The sequence below is a fragment of the Perca flavescens genome, chromosome 12 (assembly GCF_004354835.1).
Source record: "Perca flavescens isolate YP-PL-M2 chromosome 12, PFLA_1.0, whole genome shotgun sequence".
In the NCBI taxonomy this organism is placed as follows: domain Eukaryota; kingdom Metazoa; phylum Chordata; class Actinopteri; order Perciformes; family Percidae; genus Perca; species Perca flavescens.
In genome coordinates, this window is record NC_041342.1 from 7,059,802 (window position 1) to 7,086,259 (window position 26,458).

The 26,458-nt window shown below is 38.8% G+C and overlaps 1 protein-coding gene across 2 annotated transcripts in view; it reads left to right on the forward strand.

Annotated features, from left to right (window-relative positions):
• Window positions 1-26,458, forward strand: part of clstn2a (calsyntenin 2a) — a 195,331-nt gene that overhangs the window by 154,780 nt on the left and 14,093 nt on the right. For both annotated transcript variants that reach the window (XM_028592720.1, XM_028592721.1), the window contains one exon: window positions 13,242-13,404. In XM_028592720.1, the coding sequence (XP_028448521.1) occupies window positions 13,242-13,404 (163 nt within the window). The remainder of the gene's footprint in view (window positions 1-13,241; window positions 13,405-26,458) is intronic.

Here is a 26,458-nt window from a genome sequence, read left to right on the forward strand (position 1 = left end):
TTGCCTAATATGCTTTTTTATGGTGGTGACTTCCAGCATATTTGAACATCTTGTGCAGCTAACCACTATATTGGTTTTACATGCAGGTTGAAAGAGCAGTACATTAGGGAAACTGGTATGAAGAATTATTTTTGTGAAAACATATCTTGCAGCTGGATTGCATTACTGCCAAAGGAGAAACGGGTGTCTCTGCCTCCTTTTGTGTATAGATTTTGGCCTCTGTTATTGTTGAGTCTCTCAAAATGGTGAGTACAGAAAGAAACAACTTCGTTTTGAATCTGAAAAACTGACATCAAAACCTGATGTGCCCTGGAGCAGCACACAGGATTTTACGTTAAAGAAAAGTCACAGTGCCTTTAAAAACAGCTGCAGCCCTCTACAAATATAATAATTTTTTTTTTAAGATGCGAGAAAGTTCAGAGGACTGTACAAATCAAGGGAAAATGCAGGCACATGCATCTTTTTAAATATTCTTTTATTTTAAATTGAGGACCGTCAGCTACAACCAACGATATGGTTGTGGTTTGTCAATTGGATTTCATAAGATACGTTGAAATTCTTCTTAAATCCATTATTAGCTTTTATCCGCAAAAAGAACAAAATTACTTTTAAATGTAGGGCAGGGCGATATGGAGAAAATAAAACATGATATTATTTTTTTTTTACTATTTGACTAAATACCTCGATATCCATACCGCAACGATATTGTAATGTTGACTATTTGTGCGTTCACAAAATATTTACACAATGAGATTTTAGATAAATGATCATCAGTAATGTGGATATAATGACTAAGTGGGCAAAGGTAAATAATAGAACAGTTGCAACAGTCTGGTAAGTTCAGAAAATGACATCACTTTACTGTAATGTAGCCTTTAAAACTAGGAAAAGACAACACGTCATATTACGATACTACGATATCCAAAATCTAAGACGATATCTAGTCTCATATCCCGATATAATATTGATATATTACCCAACTCTATTTAAATGGTCTATAAAGTTTAACACTTGTAGATGCAAACAGAAATAACTCTCTTGTTTACTCATTCATTCAATAGTTTATAGTGAGCATCACTCACAGATGTACTGTAGTGTTATATGACATATATGTCATTTTTCCATCTACTGTATAAAGGGCATTGCATTGGGGGATTGGTAGTGCCATGCACTACTTCTTTTGATCCTATATATAGAATTGTTGATGGCACTGTATAGCGGATATGTTTCCCACTAAATATTCCGACACTCAAATGGGTCAGGGATTCCTTCCACACCTGAAACGTCAGCTGTGAAAAAGGTTTATTAAGTTCTGGTTTTTCATGTTATGTAGTTTAATTTCTTCAAAGAATTCAGAGAATTACAAAGCAGTAGTTTTAATTACTTGGTAATAAAAAGTATCCATACAGTATAAATTCACATAATTGTGATTTAAAAATATAGCTAAACAGCTTTGCAGATACACAGTGCCCGATTATAATACAGTGTAATATTTTTAGGTGTGATTCATTTTTAGGTCTCTTTTGTCAAAGAGATCTTGATCTTGACACTTCCTTAATAAATAAAACTTGCAAAGCCTAAAAAAATTAAAAAGTAAGCAAGTGTCGTATCTAAACTGAGTGATAGACAATATGGCCTTATTTCCCCTGATTTTTTTTTAATTAATTTTAATTTGATCAAGGTTGTGATTTATTACTTTACTTTTATACATTGTTTTTCTGCAGTAACTATTTGAATTACATATCTATACTTTCTTGTTCAGTATTTCTACTACTACTAAACAAAAGTTAATGGGTAAGAGCTACTACAGTGCCTTGTGGTTAATAATGAAGACAAACTCACCGAGTTACAGACTGTTGAAAAAGGAGTGTAGTGGATTAAGGGAAGAAAGGAGGTGACTGTTGGGTGTCACAGCTTCTTACTGTCATTGTTCCTCCATCACTTAGAAAGCACACTCAATGGCTTCCACTGCCACTCCATTTAGCTCTATTGATTTTGCAATTCTCATCCCGAGAGGGGAGGGGCAGAGGGGGATGAAAGGAAGCTGGCAGAGAGGGTGAGAGAAAGAGGCTTCCATTTTCCCCGTTGATCGAACACACTGAAGGAATGTCACATCTGACAGAAACCTTCACACACACATCTACAAGAGCTCACTTATTTTGGGAGTGTATATGTGAACACATACACTCACATATAGGATGCCTATTTTCATTTACTGTCCTTGAGTTTAATGAACCTATCAGTTCAGTACAGCTGTTTAAAAGATATTCACCCACAGTCAAAAGGTTCCTATACAAATCAGGAGTCATTCTTTGAATGTCCTGTAAGCCGAAGATGGTAGGAATCGGTCAAACATGCAAAGAAAGGCACACAAAGCAGAGGAGGGAGGGAAAAGTCGATAAAGAAGAAGCCATTTTCCCCTGTCTGCACCTATTGATACTATTCCTACAGTTAAAGCTTAAACGGCTTTCTAAGTTTGCCACACATACTGTACATTGGTAAGATAAAGAACAAGCGTGTGTGATGTGGCATTAATTTAAACCCTTACACATGAGGCAGTATTTACTCACAGCAGGGTCTTTTATAGATTAGTTAAAAATCTACTGTAACAGAAGGTTAAGAGTTAAGGCAAATACACAGTATTTTTCTCAGATTTCTCAGAGATTTGTATTTGTGTTGGCAGCTGTTTGGCAAGAATCCGAGACAACTGTACTATTGACAGGGCGGATCACGTGTTGTGAATCACAGTAAACTTTCCAATTTCACCGCTGGGAACAGCTGCAGGCTCCCATTATTTATCATTTATGTCAGAGTTTGATAGTTGTGACTGAATGTTGAAGTACAAAATCACCCTCATTGTTTGTCCATACAACATCTAAAATTATCTGCCTTATCTGCCTGTTATTACTATGCTTGTTGTGCCATGGCCTGTTCTCTGTCCTGTGTTAATTAGAAGCCTCCCTTTGTTTCTGAGGAGATTAATTGGATGGTGTTAGTGGTGTGTGTGTGTGTGTGTGTGTGTGTGTGTGTGTGTGTGTGTGTGTGAGCTCATGTTTGTGGTACTGTAGATACCAGGAGGGATTGAAGTGCCTATTCAGTGATTTAGTTCCACCTCAAACACAAGAGAACTGATAAATGTTTCAGTTCAATTAAAGTTATTTGTAATGTATGAATGCTGATAATGTTTAGAATGCAGCGATGGAATGAGAGTGCAAGAGGGACATAGTTCACCACACAGGTCTTAAAATAAATATTAAAGTGATCTTGTAAAGGTCAGATGGCCATTTTCAAAACCATCGTCAGTGGCACTTTTTGTTGTTGTATGAAAGACTCCCACAAATCCATAATTTCTTACAGTCAGCATCATGTGTTCTCTGGCAGTGCTGTGTTTATTTACTTTTCCAGATTGACGTTGTTTGCTATGAATCACTCTAATTCTGCAAGTCACCCTTACAAGGACTCAGCATGCAGCATACTTAGCGTAAAAGAGCAAAAACATAAAAAGACAAAGAGCAACAGAGAAGATATTGAGCATCGCCTCCAGCGTATAGTGTGTGTGTGTGTGTGTGTGTGTGTGTGTGTGTGTGTGTGTGTGTGTGTGTGTGTGTGTGTGTGTGTGTGTGTGTGTGTGTGTGTGTGTGTGTGTGTGTGTGTGTGTGGCTTTCTAGCTTCTATTTGTCAAATGACCTCATTTGAGAGCTCAGGTGTACTTTATCTGCTTTCGGCGCTTTGTGTGTTACCTCAATGTAGAGCTGCTGCATCTCACTACGAGACTAGAGTGTGTGTTTGTGTGTGTAAGAGGCAGGGGGCTTAATGCCATTACATGCAGACCTGCTGAGTAACATAAGCATCCCGTCAGCATACTAATGTATTGACAGCTTGTTTCGTCCATCTCGGTATTTGCTGTTTTCTCTATTTCGACCCCTCTAACTGTGTGCCTCACTGCATGTCTATTCTCTAACTCCCGTCTTTACCTTAAAAGTGAAACTTAAATAAGTGTTGAGAATTCCTTTTCATTTCAAACAGACATAACAAAACATAAATTTAAAGTAGAATTGGGATAAACAACAGTAGTAAAAGCAATTTTGTGTTTCCTGAAGATATTTATGTAGTAAGGTGCAAGTAGTCCAAAGACTATATCTTGCAGATGAAATAGTTATGTTATTTCGTGTACAGGTCACGATTTTAATGTTTATTTCGTGTACACGTCACGAATTTTGAACATGTACAGGTCACGATTTTCGAACCTGCTCTGGGGGACGCAACAACTGGGAAATGAGGCGCCACACGCCGGCCACAACAGGACAGACCGCCACATGTGGGACGCGATCCCCGGGCGCATCCCCAGGCGCAGGGGCCCACAACGGGGAAACGAAACGCCACACGCCGGCCACAACAACGGGACGGGCCGCCAGTCGCGGGACGCAATCCCCGGGCGCAGGGGCACACAACAACAGGGAAATGAAACGCCACAACAACGGGACGATTGTGGTTAGGAAAAGAACGGGGAAAGGAACCATCACACGCGGGACACGCCGACAACAGCGGGACGGTTATGGTTAGGAAGAGAATAACGCGGAAAGGAACTGCAACATGCGGGACGCAATCCCACGGTCTCTGGGGTGACAGTCCTGTGTTGTTTACCCATCCACCACCCCGACCAACCTCCCAGCGCGGACTTTCGCCTTATCAATACTACTCGCTACTCATTACTCGTTCTGCGATCACGAAATATGCTTCCCATTGAAATACATTGCTTTAAAATTCGTAATCACCACATGAAAAAAAACGCCCTTATCGTGTCCTGTCCATGAATCAATAGATTCAATAACGTTACCATATCACAAACTGCCATGAGACCGGGCGTGAGACCGGGTTGTGCAGATATTCTGCCTTTATCAACATACTCTGAACCCAGCTTAAAAGTTAAACCTTGATGCAATTTCTACATGTATTTTTTTTTTTCAACTAATACAAACCTCCATTGGGACGTTATTCCGTACAGTTGTGTTACATGGCCTGCATGACCGTATACGCATACTTACATTAAGTTTGTGCCTAACAGGAATAAGCTGATTTGTATGACACAATGTGTTTTATGTACATGCTGTTGAGCATGATATCAAAGCTCTTTTACTTTCTTTCCTTTACTGTTTTCTTCTTTCACTCTCCTCGTCATTCCCTACCATCACACTGACACATAATAGGCTTGCATCAATACTGCAGTGGCACAAAAGCGGCAGAGGAGAGGCGAGGAATGTGAATAGGAACAAAGGCGATGACAAGGGAAAGAGAAGAGATGTGCAAGTAATTGTAGGAAGTAGGGATGAGGTAGAGGTGGGGATAGCAGGAGGAGGAAAAAGAGAAGAAAGTAGTTCAGACAGAGGGTGTATGGAACAGGACAGATGAGGAAAGGAGGGTAGTGGCAGCCTCAAGGCAAAGCTTCGGATTTCCTGAAAATATCTTGTGAATGCTAAATTCACAGAAAGTAAGTAATCAGTATGTTACGAGAGAAGAGCAACATAATAATGTCAGCATTCAAGATATATTCATGCACCAATCATTACGAAATCGTTATAATAATCATTATACCCTTTACATCAGAAAAAAAGTATGATAAAGTCGTGGTTCTAATGCCAAAGCAAGATCAGTGGTCTTATTGGGCATGCCTGTCGGGCACTGTCACATAAAACAGATCTGAACACCATTATGGTTAGGTTGTATCCTCCCATCCCAAACCTTACTAATGCATCAAAATAAACTCGGCCCTACTAAAGGGCTTCCCAGCAACAAGCAGAATGTCCTCATTATTCGGTTTATGTCAGCAGATTCAAAATGCCCCATTGCTGTCAGCGAATAAGGGGTTGTGTTGGGTTTTCTCTCTGGCAATATGCACTATAAGCCAATCTCGTTTATTATCTGAATCATATAACCTATGTTCCACACAAAAGAAGATAAGGGACTCTGCTCTCCTTGTTAGTAGTTGGTCTAACACAGAGCAGGCAGCGTCTAATTGTTTGCCAGAGATCCTTTGGATGACAACCTAAATTTAGCCTCGAGACTGTATTATGTTTTCTAGGTCCAGTTGGCTCTTAAGATCTTCTTTCTTAAGAGGTAATGGCCTCTCGTAAATACGCCGCGCCAGATTTCCGGAAGATAGACGGGCTTATCTCTGGTGTTTTTATTCCCAGCAATAAAACACTGCCATTGCATGGCAATATACTCAACAAAGGGAATCTGGCTCCGTAAGGTAGGATTTAGGCAGCATCTGTAATCTGAATCTTTATGAGGACAGGAGATGGTTACAGTAATAAAGGAATGATCAAAAAGTGTCTGGATACCAATTGTACAGTCATTGATCCTGTCCAACACAGTTCTAAAAAAGGATGTAATCTATCCTAGAGAATAAACCTGAAGGAGATTGTGTAGTCTTATATCTGAGGGTGAGAGCATTTTCCAAATTGAATATATCTAAGATAAAAAGAATTGTGTACCTTCATTTGGAGTTGTAGGATAAGTAAAACCCCTCTCCTGGCCATCTCCTTTCCATAACACACCTTTTTGACAGCAGACCTGAAAAGCTCAGGTGAAACAAATTCCATCGGGCTTAGTTCCATTAAGTGTCCCAGAAAGCAAGTATGCATCATACCAGAAATATCTTATTGGAATGCTGTCTTTTTAATGTCATCAATTACACCTTAGCTTTTCCTGATATGACGAGCCAAAAATGTCTGCTGTAAAAAAGGGGGTCTATATAAAAATCCAACACACTCACGTGTTTTCACTTATTCCTGCTGATTAGACTTCTGCTTAGGTTGATGGTGTGTAGAGCTATGCTGGGAATAACATGGTGTCACCAAACAATGTGTCCTAAAAAGAAAAGAAAAAGGTCATACTTATAAAGCAGTTATTCTGTGCAAGTTATAATATTTTAAGATCCAGCATGTATGTCTAATTTCTGGTATGTTTCCCTGCATCTTCTGTTTTTGCTGTCCTTGGCTTGTTCAATTGAGGTTTTTAATCTTTGTTTAAATCCAATGATCCACCCCAGGGAGGCTGCATTACCTGAACTTCTGCTCGATTAGTGCACAAATCTGCACTACACTGTAGCATTCTGAGTGAAAAAAGGAAGAAATATAAGTTTTCATGGAGGAAATCTTGTTGACATTTTCTTCACCAAAGTGATTTAATCCATCAAAAAGGTAGAAATAGTTAACTTTAGAAGTGGGAGAGCAAAAATGATCACTATCTTCATGGAGAATAATTTAAATATTCAGTTTTTTGGTGTTGCATGGAAGTCCAAAATAAAATGAAGAAATGTATTTAAAAATCTACATTAGGACGGGCATAGTTTATATCGACTATGTTTCATTTTCTAGGATTGTTGAGGTGCCGCCGGAGGTTCTGCCGGATTTCCCTCCTTTCAGCCAGATGTCCGTCACCTTCCGCTTTCTTTCTGTTGGAATTTTAAACTCTGGTGGATTTCTGAGGACTTGGGTTAACTGCTCCTCAGATCTCTGTAGGGTAAATCCAGACAGCTAGCTAGACTATCTGTCCAATCTGAGTTTTCTGTTGCACGACTAAAACAACTTTTGAACGTACACATGTTCCACCAAAACAAGTTGATCCAGAGGCTCTGCCTCGGCTGCGGTTTTTCAAACTCTGTTGCGGGACTCCTCTGGTGATTGTGTTCATGCTAAGCAGGTCTGCAACCTGCTCGGGACTGGCTCGTTACAGTGTTTTGGCATTCATTGTCTTGTTACACTGTTGCAGAGGAGAACTACGTACTGTATATATACAGTGGCGCAAGAGTGGGGAGTCAAAGCGATGGTTAAAAAAAAATAAAAAGATTTTAAAATTATTTTGTATACAGTATGTAGCTGCTTTTGTGCGTTTCTAAATCATTTCTGCATTTCCTCAATGTTACATAACATTGTAGAGGACTAACAGGCTAGAGTAGGCGCCCATTGAATGTTGACATACTGTAGACCCGGGCTATTGAAGGGCGGGTCTTGGCCATAGTAGGATTTGTAATATCGAGAGCGGGGGTGCCGTGAGCGCTGAGCGAGCAGGTACAGTAGTGAGTTGTCGTCTGTGGAAAAATATGGATAGAGCAAAAAAGCTGTCGGGGATTAAAAATAGAAAACGAAAGAGGGAAAAGGAGATAGCATGTCAAGGGATGACAGCAGTTAAATAAGTGGATGGTGAAAGGCAACAGGTAGGATTTAAAGTGTGACGTCTGTGCTTGGAGGCTTGCAAATATTCGTGTTAACTGACTAGCTAGCGTTAGCTAACACTGGGAATGTAGCAGCCAAATGGGAGTTCACAGCTAGCTTAGAATATGAAAAACCGAGGTTGCTGAGCTGAAAACAGGAAAATATAAGGTAGCACACAATCAATGACAATAATCTGCAAAATATAACTAATGCAATTATGCAAATAATGTAATTACAGGGTCACATCTCTCTTTAAAGGTCTGTCGCTCTCCATATTTGTACTTTTTAAAATCCAAAATGTGAATGTAATTTCAACAGCAGCACAATCTTACTGCATAATAGTTGTCTTATCTGATGCCATCACTAGGCTGATTGAAGAATTTAATTTAGGCTGCTATATTTAACAGTGAGTTCATTTCATTCAGGTGTGACGATGGTGGATCAGGAAAGATGGGGGAAGGCAACAGGTACGTCTATTAGGTGGAAGTGTAGGGGGAGCCAATTGATACCAACAGATTAATTTCTTAATATTATTAATATGAAAAAACTAATATGGAAAATCTATTACATAATGTTTAGTAATATGTCTTAGTGGAGAAGAACACAGGCAAGGAGTGAATGAGACAGACATGAGGTCGGCGATGGCATCACGTAGAGATGAGACCGGTGATGACATCAGGTAGGAGTTCTATTAGTTAGACCACCCAAAACTAAATGTCCAGTATGGTTTGAAGTTCTGTTGACCAACCTATTCACTGTGTCCTTTTTGGGGAAAAAATAGTGGAGACAGAGATGGAAAATATAACAATTAGCCTATGTCTGACAGCGTGGACGTAGTAAACAAATCAGAACGCAAATTTAAACATCCGCAACGCATATGCTCGAATGCCATCAATGATGATTTATTTATTGTAATGAAAATACAGTACAAGAAAAAAGTGGGCTACAATAATGTGGTTGCCACAGGGGAAACCAGGGGTGATGATTAGGTTGCCACTTGTCACAATTTGGTTGCCAAGGGCAACCGTTAATGTTGAGCCCGTATTTATATATATGTATGTACATATATATATGTACATATATACCATATAATTATGGTAGGCCTACAGTGGCTGATATACTTTAAAATAAACCTTTATTATTTCCGGCACACTTATTTATTTATTTTTTGTATCAGATTTTTATTTAGCTCTGGCAGCATTATTGGAGCCCGAAAAGATAGCAGGAAAAACATCAAGTGTAACCAAGAAAGCTGTAAGTAATGTCAAAGTCCAGCAAGTTCAAAACTATCTCATGCCTCTTGTAATTCTACTTTTCAGCATTTATCTTTTTCAGAGACCTCCGCAGGCAGTCAGCCAGCCAGCCAGCGGCTAAGTGAAAGTGGCAAATTCATTCTGCCTGTCTAGTCCAGTACACATACAAATCCAGAACATGAGCTGATGAAAATAAAACATACTGTCATTGTTAATAATGCATGCTTGAAATCATGGGATATCTCAATATGCATGCAGTACAGCAGTCTGAAAAACGGAGCAAGTAATACCTTCATCTTCTTTACATAGTCTTTATTTATTCTGCTCTTAATATTTTAACTATTCAAACTGTAGGTTGACCCCAAAACCAGATGAATCTAGGCCTTCAATGGTGAGGTTCAGATCTACCTGTGGCCGTATAAGGAAGCAATCCATAAAAAAGCATAGTAACTAAGCATATGTATTATCCCTGTATCTGCTGAGAGATGTGATACTGTTTGATGGAAGGGGAGCCTTGGATATCCTCTGGGAATTTCTGTCCCTTCACACTCATGTGAGACTCTACTTTCTAAACTGAACATCCCTGGAGATTCCTGGTTGCTCTAACAAAGGTCTCAACCCCATTAGTTTATATTACAGCTTGAATAAACTATGCGCGTGTGTGTGCGTGCGTGCGTGGCCACTGAGCCATAGAAATAAATAACAAAATGAAAATCTATTTTATCCTTTCCTTCGGTTTCTCTTTCTGCATCTCAAATTAGCAGAAATTCTCCACTTCAGTGCAAATAGATTGAGGTTTGCTGTTTATTCAACCAAATCCTTCACACAAGACTGATTACAGAAAAACGGATGCATTGGTCATGAGAGGGGAAACAATAATGTGAGGAATCCTTTAAGACTTCACCATGTTGCCAATGTTTTTAAAACTGTAAATATCACTTTAAAAGGAAGTACACTTGCAGTTTAGGTTGTTTACTGTAGGTTGAAAATATCTGTGATTCAGATAACAGGCACTCTGACACAGATGTGCTGTTGATTTCAGGACCCCATGCAGTGTTGTCATTCATCCTTTGGGCTGGTCAAATTACTGAAAGCAGGACATTTCTATTAAGCCCTTCACAGCATATAACATCTAAAACATAATATGACATGCATCTTCGCAGCACCCTGGGTGCTAAGAGTGCAGTCATTTCTATCTTACATTCATTCATTTTCTATACCCATTAATTCTGTTCAGGGCAGTGTCAAATAAGCAGGGCAAAAATACCCTAATATAATCTTAGAATGCCCCTGAAAAATGCAATTGAGGGGCAGAAATAGCCAAGAATCATTTTATTATTTACTCATCTTGGCTCAAGGTGGTGATTATTGTATGTATTTTAATCTGGGCTAACTTCACAACAATAACTGCTTCATGTATTAATTACTAATTTTTTTGTGTATTCCCCCATTACTTTTTTAGACAGAGGGGGAAATTTGTTTTATTAAACTGTCAACCACAAGGCACATGCTGAAATCATGTCATATCACACTTACCGTGATTACCAGTTTATTTCCTGTAGCTATTTACAGACTTGTCAAATTATTTCAATGTCATAATTGCAACTGTAAAGCATATTCGACTAGGCACTTAAAAATACGGACGTGCCTGAGAATGCAAGAGGATGGGCCAAGATTTATGGATGAAGTGCTATAATGCCACTGCACGTTGTTTTCAACCCTTACACATGGTTAAGTGAAAACTCTAACGACAGCCCATTTCAGAAAGCAAGGTAACTTAACCTCAGAGTCAGTTACTATCGTAACTGAGTCTGTAATCCTCCCTCTGACACAGCGCTCTTTCATTTCCTCATTCATTCATTCAGTCTGTATCAGGCGCATTTTAGCGCAGTTTGTTATCGGCATGAATTAAAAAACTGTTGGTTTATTAATCATGTTAGGCAGACTATAAATCTTTTTTTTTTTTTTTTCGAACATGGCATGTCTTTTCGTCGACGATCCCGTTGATGCAGCTGTATTACTTCGCAGGGAGTTAAACATACGTCGGGAGATGATATTGAGGCCCGACTAGATGTATTTTCATTTCCAGATAACTTCCTATTTGAGCGGTATCGTTTTTCTTCACAACCCATCAAATATGTAGGCTCCATAACCTTATCCGTCCTCATATCACTAGCATCCACCAGTTTTCCCCAGTAATATTATACTTATGATTAAATATGAAATTAATACACTATATATAATTTACGCATTGACTCGAGCAGCAATTTTCTTCCACGGCAATTCTCACTCTTTTGCAGCAGCATCCGTGTTGCTTTTTTTTACGAAATATATGTTCAAACTCGCTGTATGTGCACATGAGTAGTTCCAGTTCCAGAGGGGTAAAGTATGCCGAGTTGTTACCATGGTGAATCGTAGTACCATGGCTCCATTCATGCTGCCTTTTTATAGTAGTGGTGCACTCGCTTAACTCTGAGTCAACCTACTCTTGAGTTGATTGATCTAACTCAAATCAGATGTTATGGAACCGAAAACCCAGTTTCCCATCTCAGGGTAAATCAACTCAGGGTTCAGGGTTAGACTCAGTTTGTTAAACCTCCTTCCTGAAACGGGACCCAGCTGGAGTATTCCCGTCCCCAGAATGCGTGGGAATCATTCACATCTTTACCTTCCATCCCACATGAAGTGAATGCAGAGTGACGCAGATAGACAGGCAAAACACATTCTCAAGGTGCACGTAAACACGGTGGGAATATGAAAAGTAAACTTCACACAGGAGGGCCCCAGCCAGCCAGGTTAGGTTCCCTGCAAGTTGACTGCAAATCACAGAAGCACAGTTTCATTACTCTTGATTTTTTTAACAGCCACTGGACTTAATGGGCTTGAATTCTAACCCACACAAAAGTTATTGCTCAAGTCTGCTTCACATTAAACAATTTAGCTAAAACAATTTGTCAATTAACAGAAAATGAATCCTCAACTATATCTGATCATTATTTAAATGATGCCAAAATGTCACTGATTCCAGCTTCTCAAATGTGGCAATTTGCAAAAACAAATAATGTGTTGACATAGGCTCTGGGAAATTATAACGGGAATTTTTCACTTTCTGACATTTTATTGATAATGAATTGAATAATCAAGGAAGTAATCTGCAGGTTAATCAATAAGAATTGTTAGTTGTAGCCCTAAAGCAAAGTAGCAGATATGTTAACATCTTGTTGTGGCCCAGGTAGAGAAAGTTTGTTTGTGGTGTGTAGAGAGGCAGACAGAAAGAGTGAGAACAGGCTGTGTCCTTACAGGTTCTCTAAATAATGGAAGAATGCTTGTGATGGCTAATAAAAGTTACGTGGCACTCGGATCCTCTACAGCCGTGCGCCTTTTAATAAACACCTCATTAGACAGGAACCTCATTAGCTATCTGATGACAGGGAGCAAATGATTCAGGGAAGAAGAGAGGAATTCCTTGCTTCTCTTTCATTAAAGGTAGAAAGCCGGGGGAACGCTCAAGGATGCGCCTTCGGTTTCAGCTGCATGGAGTAAACATCATCTTCATAACAGCCTCCCTATAAACATAATCCTCCACGGAAAAATGCTCCTAACCTAAATTTAAAAAAACCCAAAAAGAGATGTGGTTGCCAGAGTAATGTATTTTTAAAGCTGCCCTATTTTTGTGTACAAGATAACGAGGAATATTTTCTAATTTGAATGCATGAAGTGGACACAGAAAATGCTGTAGCTTAATAACATAACCTCTTTCTCGCCTTTACAGATCTGTGACAAGGAATGGCACTATTATGTGATCAACGTGGAGTTTCCTGCAGTGACCCTATTTGTCGATGGTGTGACCTATGAACCCTACCTGGTGACGGATGACTGGCCGATCCACACCGCAAAGATTGATACGCAGCTGACTGTGGGCGCCTGCTGGCAAGGTCTGTGTGTGTGTTGTTTGTCTCTATCCATATACACAGTGTCTAAGGCATTACAGAAGCTGAAATCAGGCAGGAATGGAACACAAATGCTATTAAATTGTGTTTGGATTGTTTACAGCTATACTATATAATCTGACAGTTGCTTTATATGCAGCCGTCTTTTCAGCTTGCGGTTGTGGTGTTTCTATCCTCCACATAAAATGAAGAAATTACATATTTATAGGCCTATATTTTTACAAAATGGAGTCACGCCAGTACAGGAAAAAACATTGTCTTTATCGTTTCATTGTCGGTTGTTCTGTTACATAATTGGTTTATTGATCGTTAAACTGCTGTAGTATTGCACTGTAAATGCTTGTTGTAAAACCAAATGAACAAAGGGGTAAAACATAGAAATAAAAAAAATCAAATGAGGGAAAGTCTTTTGGAAGAATGTTCTAGAATCTATGCCAGAGAGCATTTGATGCTATTGTGGTGGCTTTTAAAGACTTTGTTTTTTTGTTTTTTTATCTAGGGCCTAATTTGCTCCCTTTATTTGTTTTTAGGTGTGTTTGTTTTCTTTTTCTTTTGGCAGTTTTGTGTATATATATATAAAATTATATGGAATTTTACACTAGAACTTAGAACTGTGGACACAAATGCATAATGTGTAATGGAATATAACAGAGAAACAGCATGAACATAGAGACACAACAGCCCAAGATGTTGAAAATGGAGGGAGAGAGGGAGGGAGAGAGAGATTTCTGTAAAGATAAATAAAGATTAAAATTTATGCCCCGGGGCTGCGAGTATTTCTTCTTTGAAATGGAGATGCACAAGCGGAGTGGGTATCAAACAGGAAAGTGTCAGTTCCAGCGGCAGGGAAAGAGAGCAAGCAGTGATCACATTGGAATGAATAAGACCAACCCCGCTGCCGTGTTTATGACTTGAATAATTATACAAAAGTGCTTTACAGGAGGCCAGAATGAGACAGCGGTGATCCGCTCTGCCGCTTGCCTAAATCATAACACTGAGCAGCATCATCCAAAGCTTCAATCCTGATGGCATTTTGGTTGCCGTTTAAATTTCTCTTCATCCTGTGCCTGATTGCAATTTTCTTTTGGTCGTCATCATTTTCTTCCTTTCTTCATACAGGCCTCTCGTTCTGCCTCTTTCCACGTATCTCTGATTGTGAGAGAAAGCCCTGAAGGAAGGATTAGCTAGAGTGAATGGAGGACAACTTTTCCAGCTATTACATCCCAATGAAGCCGCTTTAAGCTTCACTAAGCCGCAACTGATAACTTTGCAGGCCATTAGCGAGCAAGATTGCCTTTCAGAGTCTCTCATTTCTTCATCCCCTTTTCCCCACAATCAACAACATAATGATGAGACATGTGGAATGAAAGGCATTCAGACTGTATTTTCACTGCCCTGAAAGCAAAGATGTGTCGCCATACAAGGTTAACAAGAAAAGGGTTTGGTTGTTGTCGAGTTTTTTTTTTTAAGCAGTTTTCTGTAGAAACAAGCTGTTTGCATGGGAAATGTGTGTTTGTTATCCCATTTCATGTGCAACAGGAAAGTGGGTGTGAAAAGTCAGAGCAACCCTTACAGTACAGTATAAAAATACTTCACTAACGAAGCACATCTAGAGCCTGAGGTCTGTTGATAACAAAGGGCATCAGACAAAATAGATTTTCAGTAAGTTTCAAACAGTTGGCAGCTAAAGTTTAAGGACACTATGCTAGTATTTTAGCACACAGTGAATATTGAGAAGTCACATTTCATTTCCTAATAGACTTCTACAAGCACAGCACAGTATTTGTTTTCACATTAACAGTAATCCACTAGAGCTTTTCCATTTTGACAAAGCAGGAGAAGCACATTATTCTAATATTAATTATGGCTCTGTTCCATTAAGCTAGCTTGCCACGTACAATACAAGAGCCAAGGAGCTGGAACATCTTAATGAAATGCAGCAGTGTTGTTATTTTGTACACCTGTGTATGACAAGTCATAGCCTTGAAAACCTATATATCGAACCTTTCAAATATTGATACACAGATGTACTGACTTAAAACACACAAATCCAGTAAAAAATAATCATAAATATCTCCTTGGACCTCACTTGGGGTGTGTGTGTGTGTGTGTGTGTGTGTCTGAGTGTGTCTGAGTGTGTGTGTGTGTGTGTCTGTGTCTGAGTGTGTGTGTCTGAGTGTGTGTGTCTGAATATCTTTACAAGCAAAAATAATAGCAAGGTTAAACGTCTGGGCTCAATCCCCTGAGAGTCAAAGCCTAGAAATCTAGACGCACCCTAGCGGCAGCAAGTGTAATTTGCAGCCAGGGTGTCTAGGCACTCTCCGTTGGCTTGCGAGCTGGAAAAACCAAACTATGGCCGGGCCAATCACATTGTGTATAGAGTCAGTGGGCGGGCTTATGGCTGCTGCTGCTGGGAACAGCGGTTTTTCGAATCAGCTTTGGCCGCGACTCTGGAAGACTTGGAGTTGAGCTTTTCTTTGAGAAAAGAACAAAGAACGGCAGTGAAGTCTTTCTTGAAAAAGGAAGATGTGTTCGGAGTTTTGCCGACCGGATACGGCAAAAGTTGAATCTATCAACTAGCTCTGCTACCTTCGTTGTAGCTCTGGTTGGTTGTAACTCTATCCAATTACGTGCAGAGCAAATTTGAAAGGCAACCGTTTATCCCGCCTCTCGGATTGAACCCTGCCAATGGTGAGTTCCCAGACCCAACATCTTGATGTGGGTCTGGCTTGTCAGGCTACCCTTAAGCAGCAAAGGATTCTTAAGCACGGATGTCTTAAATTGTATCACTTATAAGTGCAGTAGGACTTTCTCATATTGCATCAAATCAGAAATAATGATTTCAACGTTTTGATTGAAAATCCTATATGTTAGAACCAGATGTATTGCCATGTAGGAAATAAACTTTAAAAGCAAGTACTGCAAAGTCAAGAAATAGTGCAATAAAAATATCAAGAAAATACTGCCATACTATCTGTGTTACAATGAAGAGCTAAGCGTAAATCTTTATGTAGTATGTAAATGCCTATCTGACTGAATAGTTTGTTTATAAAAGGAGAAATAACATGTTGGGGAGCCTAAAATTAAACCTGCTTGCTTGTGTGACTGCGATCTGTCGCCACGCCAAGACCCGCCATAGGAAGCAGCTTGATTGATTGGGGTTAGGCATTTCACCTTGAGTGGTTAATGTTAGGATAGCTGATTGGTCAGGGGATAGGACCTGTACAAATGGGGTTACGTTATCTTGCGTAAACATCATGGACACCTGGCCAATAAATGCTATTTAAGGGTGGGTCTTGGCGTGGCCATAGTGGGATTTGTAATATCCATAGACAGTATAAAGGTAATATCGCTGCCAGCAGGTTGTTGTTTCAATGAACGTTGGCAGGAAGATTATGGATTAAAGTGATAGTTCGGAGTAATTTCACCCTAGGGTCCTTTGCACCATGACCTCGAGCCAAACAACCCCCCAGAAACTTTTTTCAGCTGGGTTAAACATTGGGAGAGTTAGCGTAGAGTAGCGTTATCAGCTGAATAGCTTAGCGCAGGGGCTAATGGACCCAGGTTTGTATCTCGTAAATGACCCCACTAATAATGCCCGAAATGATGCCAAACTTCTACACTAGTACAAATAGGTTATGCATTCATAAAACGATGGATTGGAGAGTTTGTAAGTACACCAGAAGTTTATGTAAATAACACTTGCCTGTTGGCTTCTCGTCTCTGCTGCTGTTGCTACTGAGTGCTTAGGGGTTGTCTACAAATTACAACACCGAAAAGAGATACAACAAAAATATTTATTAACTTAATGATTAAATAAGGTAATGTCTCCAAACTTACCTCAATTATAGTGTGCTAGTTATACAGCACTTACTTTAAAAAAAAAAAAAAAAAATTAATAAATATTTTTGTTGTATTTGAGGTTGAGGATGGCCTTATGCAATATTTACACTGCTCTATTCCAGTAGATACATATATGTCTTGGCAATGAAGTACGTTTTTTTTCAATTAATATAGGCTATTTATCAGGCAGGTGCCTGTCAATCTTAAAATGGAATTGTTGCACTGTCTTAGATTTTGTTCTAACCTTGTCTATATCAAGAATGTGTCCCAAAACCAAGGCTTGTAAAATATTTCTGTTCAAATTCTAGGCTTCATATTTTTAGCCCATGAAATTACTTCAGTTTTACAGTTTTTTGTACGGCATGCGCTAGATTTGGAAAAAAGTGTGAAAAGACTGACATTAAGGGTAGCACCGCCTGTTTTCCTGGATTTTGACTAGGTCTGTCAAAATTCTCTCTCAAAAATGACGTTCGAATATTCCCTCTAAAATAACACCGAATATTCCAACTATTCGAACATCTGGTTGCGCATGCATCCAAGGTGGCGCGCGACATCGTGACGTCAAAATGATGCAATATCGGCCGAGCCGAGGTCGCGCACGGCTCTTTTTTTTTTTTTTTTTCCAGTGGTGCGCGACAAAGCGGAAACAGGAGGCCTGAATGAGTTCGCCGACAACGTGATGCCAGTGACTGCAAGTCTCTCTTGTAAACATACTGGGTTAAGATGAGTTCTTTTATGGTGAATGAAAGGCTCGATCCGACGAAGTAGGTCACTGAATCACATCGAAGCATTGACGGCAATGCTGCTGCCAGTTCTGCCGTTGTTTACCTTTTTCTTCTTCTTCTAGTCTGTAGAAAGGGCAGCGTCGGTAGCCTTTGCTCATTAGCGCCACCGCTGTTCAGGAGAAGACTGCAGCTAGTGTCGCGACCACCAGCGAAGGTATAAATAGTCACGGCGATCTCATGATGTCACATTTGTATGCGCCAGCTGGGCTACATCCAGTATGTAACGGCTTTCAGGCGCGCTAGCAAAGCAGACAGCCAGACAGCCTGTGCTACTGCAAGCGTTTTTTTTCCACTTTTTTTTTTTTTTTTTTAATTCAAATATTAATTTTCACCTTCAAAATTCGTTTTTTTAAAACTATTCGAATATATATTCGAATTTAGAATATTCGTTGACAGCCCTAATTTTGACCCAGAATGACCCAGCTGCATGTCATTTGGCTCAGATCCTCCCTCTCAGTGCTCCTCTCCATAGCTGTCTTACTCTATGTTATGAACCATAGAGAACCAAGAGGTTAAACATTTTAAAGGAAGGTGACCTGTCGAGTGATTTTGTTTGGGGTAATTGTTTTTACATTGACTCAGGCAGGTTAGATAGCAAAGTCTACTTAGACAGTGATACATTTTGAAAAATAAAACTTGTTTTGCTTAAATAACGGTGCATTTGTCAGAGAGATAAAGGAGGAGACTAATAGGCAGAATAATGACAAATATTTTTACATGTGGATAGAAAGGGAGGTGATGGAAAATGTCTTACTGTGCCCCTACTTACACTTTCTTTAGCACAAAGACCTGAAGTGTCATGTCTGTTCAAATAATGCATGGCCAAGTTCCACTTGTTCCGAATCAAATTGTTCCCATTAGCTTTGTCATTTAAAACAAAACAAATGTCTTCTGAATCACTTTTAGTTATTTTATGTTTGAAAGTTTGACATTAGACATCAGGTGGGGATGCCACAATCCTTACACAGAAATAGCCTCAGTGTTCCATGAACAGCATGTTTTGTTTCAGCTGGGGAAAAAAGCACACATCATAGACAATTTAATTGTAACAAAGATACAGAATTGCTCTAGAAGGTTGTTTTCTGGAGCTGCCACATAATCTTATACAGTATGCGTGTGATGTAGTACTAAATTAAAGCAATTGCATTTTAGTATTCAGTTATCATCACAGCTCAACAACATACAATTTTTTTCGCAATGTGTAAATATGCTCTGTATGTGGTCTGAATGTGAAATATTCTCCATGAAGTGAAATAGTAAGAATGCTTCAAGGTGTGAGCTTTTGAACTCTTGCAGCAGAGAACAGTCATAGTTAGTGAAATGAGGATGACAAATAACTTCTGTTCTATTAGACCGGTTTGTTTTTGGACTTAAGGCTAAGCTAACCATGCGCATACACACAAGGCTCTTGGGCTGAGTGGAGAGCCACGTTGTGACAAAGATGGGACAAGTTTTGTCTAACTTCCCACTGCCACCTAGCTTGATGATGAATCTGATAAACTGATTCTAGTGTCTGCTGTTTGAAAAGCATGATGCTGTAATGTTGTTTACATGATTATTGATAAAAATGGTTGGCATCCTATTCTTTAGGGCAGTGGTTCCCAACCTTTTTTCCTTTGCGCCCCCCCCTACTCATGTCTAAGAAAAGCTGAGCCCCCCCTATTGTTTCGATTTAGTCGTTTTCTGACACTAACCGGAAGTAAATAAACGAGACGCAAACGAGAAAGTGTTGAGCTGTTGTGTCGAGGACGAAGCAAGGTATATATTTGTATTGTTTAGCACCTGGCTGTTAGGGGCACAAGGTATGTTAGTGTTACATTTAATATTGTTTGTATCTTGAGAAACTTTGTAGTGTGCCGTTTGATGGTTTTGCCAAGTTGGATAGTAACGTTACAAAGTTTAAAAGCGAAGCTAGCAATAGCATATTGCCATAAACGTAACGTCACATGAAACGGTGTTATAATTGAGAAACGGCATTTTATATATTAATTCAATGTTTCATTATAATTTATGTTGATGTCTGCTAATAGTTAGTACATAGGGAAGTTAAATACATGCAGCATAAAAACACTTAAGTGGAGATTGTCAATGAATTAAGGGAAAAGGGTTAAAATGAGACACTTCGTGTTCTATGTAAAGTAAAAGTATTTAGTTTTTCTTTATTTTCTCAACTCCTACGGTTGTTCAAGATATTCAAATTGTGTTCAAGGAATGTTTTCAAACTACAGAAGGATAATAACGCTTTTTGAACCATCAGTAAAAGGAGAGCCAGACGCTCCAGTAAAGTTACCCAATTATTATTTTTTTTATTTGCAAAACTTTACAAACATGATGTACAGTATTTGAACAATTCGGCATCATACACAAAAATTATCATTTCCAACCAGGAAACATTACAACCTTACTTGATAAAGTAAAAAAAGAAAAAAGAAAATAATTATATAATAATAACAATAAAATTTAAAAATATATATATAAAATTTAAAAAGGGCACTTAATATATAATTAGAAAAAAAAATACATAAAATATAATACAAAGGCAATATGAAATGAAATCACATTTCCTTGAAAGACTCTTGCAGTAGATCAGCTATATAAATAGTTTTCTTATTATTAATCATTTGGATAGCCTCAAAAAAGTTCCGAAATTCAATTCTGAAGTGAGTAAAAGCTGGCCGAGATTTAGAAAATGTTGCTTTATGGATATGAAATTTTCCTTGTAGAATTAATAAGTTGACAATTCTATGTATTGTTTTATTTTTGTTATCGTAATTAAGAATAACATCTTTTGCTTCCAATTAAATTTCATGGTTCTTTTGAATATTTAAATAGTTTTAAAAAAATTTCCAGAACTCCACAGAATACTGACACTCCCAGAATAGATGTAAAATAGTTTCTTCTTCAATCTTACAAAATTCACATTTATTATCCGCAGCCGCAAATCTTGAAACAAATTTGTTAGTTGGATAAATATTATGCAGTATTTTAAAATGTAATTATTTCAGTTTATTGGGGATAACACATTTGTACGGTAGAAGCCACGTTGATTCCCAATGAATGTTAGAATATAAAGAGTCCCATTTTGTAAGTCTGTAAGAAAAATTATATTCCTATCAACCCAGAGTTGTAGATATAAAGACTTATTCTTACTGGTTATAAACTCATTGTTCCATATAATAGTTCTGTGTGGAGAAAAGTTATGTATAAAGCATAATTTTGCAGCGTTAAGCACCTGCTGATGAAATTTAGATAACTTTTGGGATAACTTAATTTCATTATACCTGCATTGTAATACAAATTCAAGGCCTCCCATTTTTCCAAAAATGGACTGTGGAATGAAGTAGAACAAAGGGATTCTGGAGCTTTTAAACATTCTTTTAACCATTTAATTCTAAAGGTATTGTTCACATCCATGAAGTCTATTATTTCCATGCCACCTGCATTTCTCTGGGCTGCTAAAATCTCCTTTTTTAAACAATGGCATTTCTTTTTCCAAATAAAATGAATTAAAATATGATTTATGTCTTTACAGAGGGATTGATGAATGAGAAATACAAATGGAGAACAAGGGCATTCTTGGCGGACTGATCTATAAACTGAGAAGCTTTGGGTGGTATTTGGATATAGCATGACACAGCTACTGATGTTTTTATAAAGCATTTTAACACCGGAGATACAATTTTCCCCAAAACCAAAAGTTTGAAGTGACCTAAATAAGAATTGATGCTCTACTGTGTCAAATGTTTTATAAAAATCCAACGATATCACAGCGTCAGATTCCACATATTCAGAATAATTTATTATGTCAAGAATAAGCCTAATGTTGCAAACCCTTTGCTGATAAATTTCTCATCCTCTGATTGGTTATAGTGGGAGCAATATAGATCAGAATAGAAACGAGAGGTATAATTTGCTATATCAGACGGATTGGAATTCATAAAGTTATTAATATTTAAAGGAATAATATTATTTCTCTTATAATTTCTTTTTTCCAGTGCAAAAAATAGCTTGTATTGCGCTCATCTTCCTCTAACCATTTTGCTCTAGAGCTTATAAAGGCTCGTTTGGTCATATTAATATACAATTGGTCAACCTCTTCCTTCAGACTTGACAGTTTTAATTCTTCCTCTTCAGTAAGAGTTCCTTTATTTATTATGTCCATATATATATTTAACACCAGAATAACATTATTCACTCCAAGAACCAAAATAATCCATCTACCCTCTTTAGAAAGGTGGGATTCTAACACATCTTTAAATTTATTGAACAAAATAGCTACTCCTGCTGAGTGATTAGAAGCATGACTTAAGTAAATCTGATCCCCCCACCCATTTACTTCTCCAGATTTTCCCATCATCATCACATGAGTGAGTCTCTTGTAAAAAACAATTAGAGCGTCTACAGAATAGAAAAATAGCCTTCCTTTTAGAGATGTTTGGGTATGCCTTTGACATTGAGAAAAATCACTTTAATATTAATAAAAGTAGTATTTGCCATACAATCAGTAAATTATATGAAAAAAAAAAGGTTCGATGCCTACAAATAAGGTAAACAGAAGATAAGAGCTAATAAAGGAACCCTTAACCTTTGGTAGTGATTAGAAATACCCTGAACACTGGGAGTACCAAAAAACAAGATATTGAGCTGTTGTAAGGCCTTATTGACATCAGCCTACTTAATTGTCCACTTGTCAAACATTTACTTGCCTGGTTGTCATACCTAGACGACTATACTGGGTGAAGATTTTATGCAACAAATTTCACCCCATCGATGAAGGTGGCTGGTCCTTGCCATCTGGTCTTCTTTCCGTCCTTACGAGCCTGCTCGACCAGGGGCCACAGCTTGTTTCTGCATTCTCTCTCGGAGCGTGTCAGGTCCTCGGTGATACGGAGATTCAGATTCTTCCTAATTCCGGCATTGTGCGAGTCCTTCCAAATCTTGTACCTGAAGCATGTTGCATGTTGAACTGGATAACAATCGGACGCGGTGTCTTATCATCTCTGGGGCGTCCAACTCTGTGTACTGTATCAACCAAGAATCCAAGCTTGCTTTTATCATCAAGTGTAATCTGACCCATTATCTTCATAACTTCCTCTCTTACGTCTTCGTTCAGTTTTTCAGGAAGGTTGATGAGGCGCAAATTCCATCTTCTGCTGTAGCCCTCGCTTTCTTCGGTTTTCTCTTTTAGTTCTTCAATGCTCTTATCTAGCCTTTTCACCTTGTCGTCCACCTCCTTTGCTTGAAAACCAAGGCCCTTCATCTCTTCTTTTACCACAGTGATGTCTGCAAAGGTTTTATTTATCCGTTGTTCAAAGACGGAGAAGCGCTCCTTCAGCTCAAAAACTTTCTTTGAGAATGTCGGCGTTAGAGACCTCGTTCTTGTTGGCACACAATTTTTTGGGGGTTTGGACTATTAATTGCAGAGTCTGGAAGAGGCAAACACAAACTTAAAAAGGTATCTTCTGGGTCCACATCAATTATTAGTTCTGCTTTTATGCCTTTTTTTTTGCGTCTCTCTTTGCCATTGGGGTCCACGAGCCCCGTGTTATTAGCTTGGTATGCTAGGTACCTGATCGGTCTTTGCACTTGTTGTCAAAAAAGGTTATTTCTAGTTTTAAATATCAACCATTACTTGTATATGTGATGCAGTTTTTATAGGACTGTAGGAGAACTACTGTATTTCCTCACTGTTTGTAAAATGTGCAGTATACGTCTCCTGTTGCCTAGCATGCTGAAAGCAGTTGTTTGGTGTCTCTGTGTGAGGATCTTTTCTCTCAGCTCTACTTACACACCTCTGTATGATTTACGTTGACAGAGCTGAGAGTAGATGCCTCCAGCCCCATGCTGGCTGGCTGCTACTATAGCTGGTGTTAACCATATTATATCTGCAGTTACTGTCTACCGTTCCCTACCCTGAGCCTTGCTGTACAGAATAGTTCAGTACAGTAGAGGAGGAGAACATCCAGGCTGAGTTACAGCAGAGTTATTGAGTCAACTTTCTGTCACTGAAAACATGCAGTATATTCAGTATGACAGTGGGGAATTTGCTGCTGCAAGGAGTGTAAACAAGAATGCTAATGGAAATATGTTTGACAAAGGACCTGTAAAAAGCAATCACATGAACCATGTCTGCCTATTAGTGATTAATGGGAAATATTGCACGTGAATCAAAACTACAAGATAGTGATTGTTTTATACTTTGAAAATGTTACCTGGATTTTTGCAGTAGTTTAATGTAGAACTTTCCAATGGAAAACATAAAATCATGTTAATAAACTAATTTTTTTTAAGTCTGTTTTCAATTAAATGACATTATTAAACACTGTTTGCATAAAGTAGACATGTTTTAATGTAAAAGGGAGATAGTTGTAGTAAAAGGTAGATAGTAGTGTTCTGCGTGATTATTTTTGAACCAATGGCAAAAATATTGTAAAGAGATTCTTTTCTAAATAAAATATTTCCATTAAAAAAAACCACATTGTGGTGTTATATTCAATTCTGCTGCTATTCGGGCCCACCATTTCCCACACCCAGACTTTGTCAAAATGTCTAAAAGACACACTAGAAGTAATTTGTGTGAAGTGGACTAGATCTTTATGATTTGGTGGAAATGACACACTTCATTGGAAGTGGTGAAATTGCGCTGCAGGGCAGAGCTTGCCATTTTCTGCAGGAAACTGGTGCTATGTAGGAAAAACGTACACTCTTAAGAAGATGTCAGGGCTTGACTGAATTTGTGATGGAGCTTACCCCACACACATCAGTGGACATGTGTGGGCTTGCACTAGAGGTTCCATTTATTTTGCATGAAAGGATGTATTTCTTTCACTCTCTGTGACAGCTGCAGAACATTTCAGGTCAAGCACATGTTACATCTGTCAAACCCATACATCAAACTCAATTCATAAACCTGATGGGAAGTGTCACAGTATCTGCAGTTGTGCCAGTTGTTACAATTGTACCATATGTTTGTTTGAGTATGGCAGACAAAGTTTAATTTATGTAACGCCAAATATTCTTAGAAAGCTTTTTCTCTTTATTAAACAATTGTTGCCAACTTTTCGAACAAAGCTAGTGTGGGTGTAGCCATACTGAAAATAAAATCCAGAGATGTTATTGTGAGCATTTGTTCTTCATTTTTAGGTGGGAAGGTATGTAGTTGTTCATTGTCATCCATTTATTTAAGATAATGCTTTTGTCATACTGTATGTGCTAAGCAGTTTAACATTCCCACCCTAAAATATGTAAATGAAAACTCATTGTTTTACATTAGAGAACTGGGAAAACCCGTCGGTGTGATTTAATTACATTTACTTCCTGTCTGAACTCGTGTCAGAGTTGTTTTGTATGCTTCTTTTCTTACCTCCTTTGTGAACTTAAGGGAAAATAACCTCTAAATTCTTCATTGCTTGCTATCCATTGGGTCTTGTAGGCTTTTTTTCCCAGATGTTATTTTCGGCAAACTGTGTGGGCTTTTCCCTTAGAAAGATACATAATACATGTTGTCTCTTTCACCCTGCAAAGGCATCCGTAAAAACAGGTTTGAACCCAAAAGCACGACTCTCAGACCAGGTCGGTAAAATAAAAAGATTGAGTTTACTAGAGGTCAAAAACAGGAAAAAGTCAAAACCAGGCAGGCGGGAGAGATGAGGCCAATTTATCCAAGAGGGGATCAGGCCAGAGAGCAAAAGGCTGGCAGAGAAAATGGCTGGAACTCTGAGGCAGGAGCACAGCAGACAATCTGGCGAGGAATTTTAATGGACGTTGGCCAGTATATATGCTACTGGGCTAATAGGGAAGTGGGAACAGGCGTGTGGGGGAGCTTAGGTGATGGCGGGGCAGGGGTTTCTGCAGGGCAGGTGGGAGTGGCAGGATCTGAAAGGACAGAAGAGTTAGTACAGTGCAGGGGAAACAAGCAGACAAGGAAAATGTGAGACTAGGAATTAGGGCTTTGACTCCGAATATAATTGGCATATTTAAAAAGAATTAATGATATTCGAACGAATATTAGGCAGCCCTTAATATTAGAACCTGTTATGGGCATTATTTTTTGTAAATGTTTGCTTGTAAACGTTTTCAATTCAGATTCCGAGGCTTTATTTACGCATTTCAAAATGTAACTACACGTTGCGGCGACGCACGTCGCTTGGCCGTGGCTTGGTAGCGTTGCATTCCCCCGACTCATTTCCTGGTTCTCCTTCTCCTTAAACAACGTGTAATCAAGGAGAGGGTTAACTTTTCCTGCTACAGATGTCTCACCGTGGTCAGAAAACACAGGGGAGACACTTTGTTCCTCTCACTATGACTCTAGAGTCGCTACTCACTCTGAAGCTACCGGTAATCACCGTCACTCTCTCACTCTACACACACACACACACACCGGCTCGACACACACACCAGCGCACAAGTAT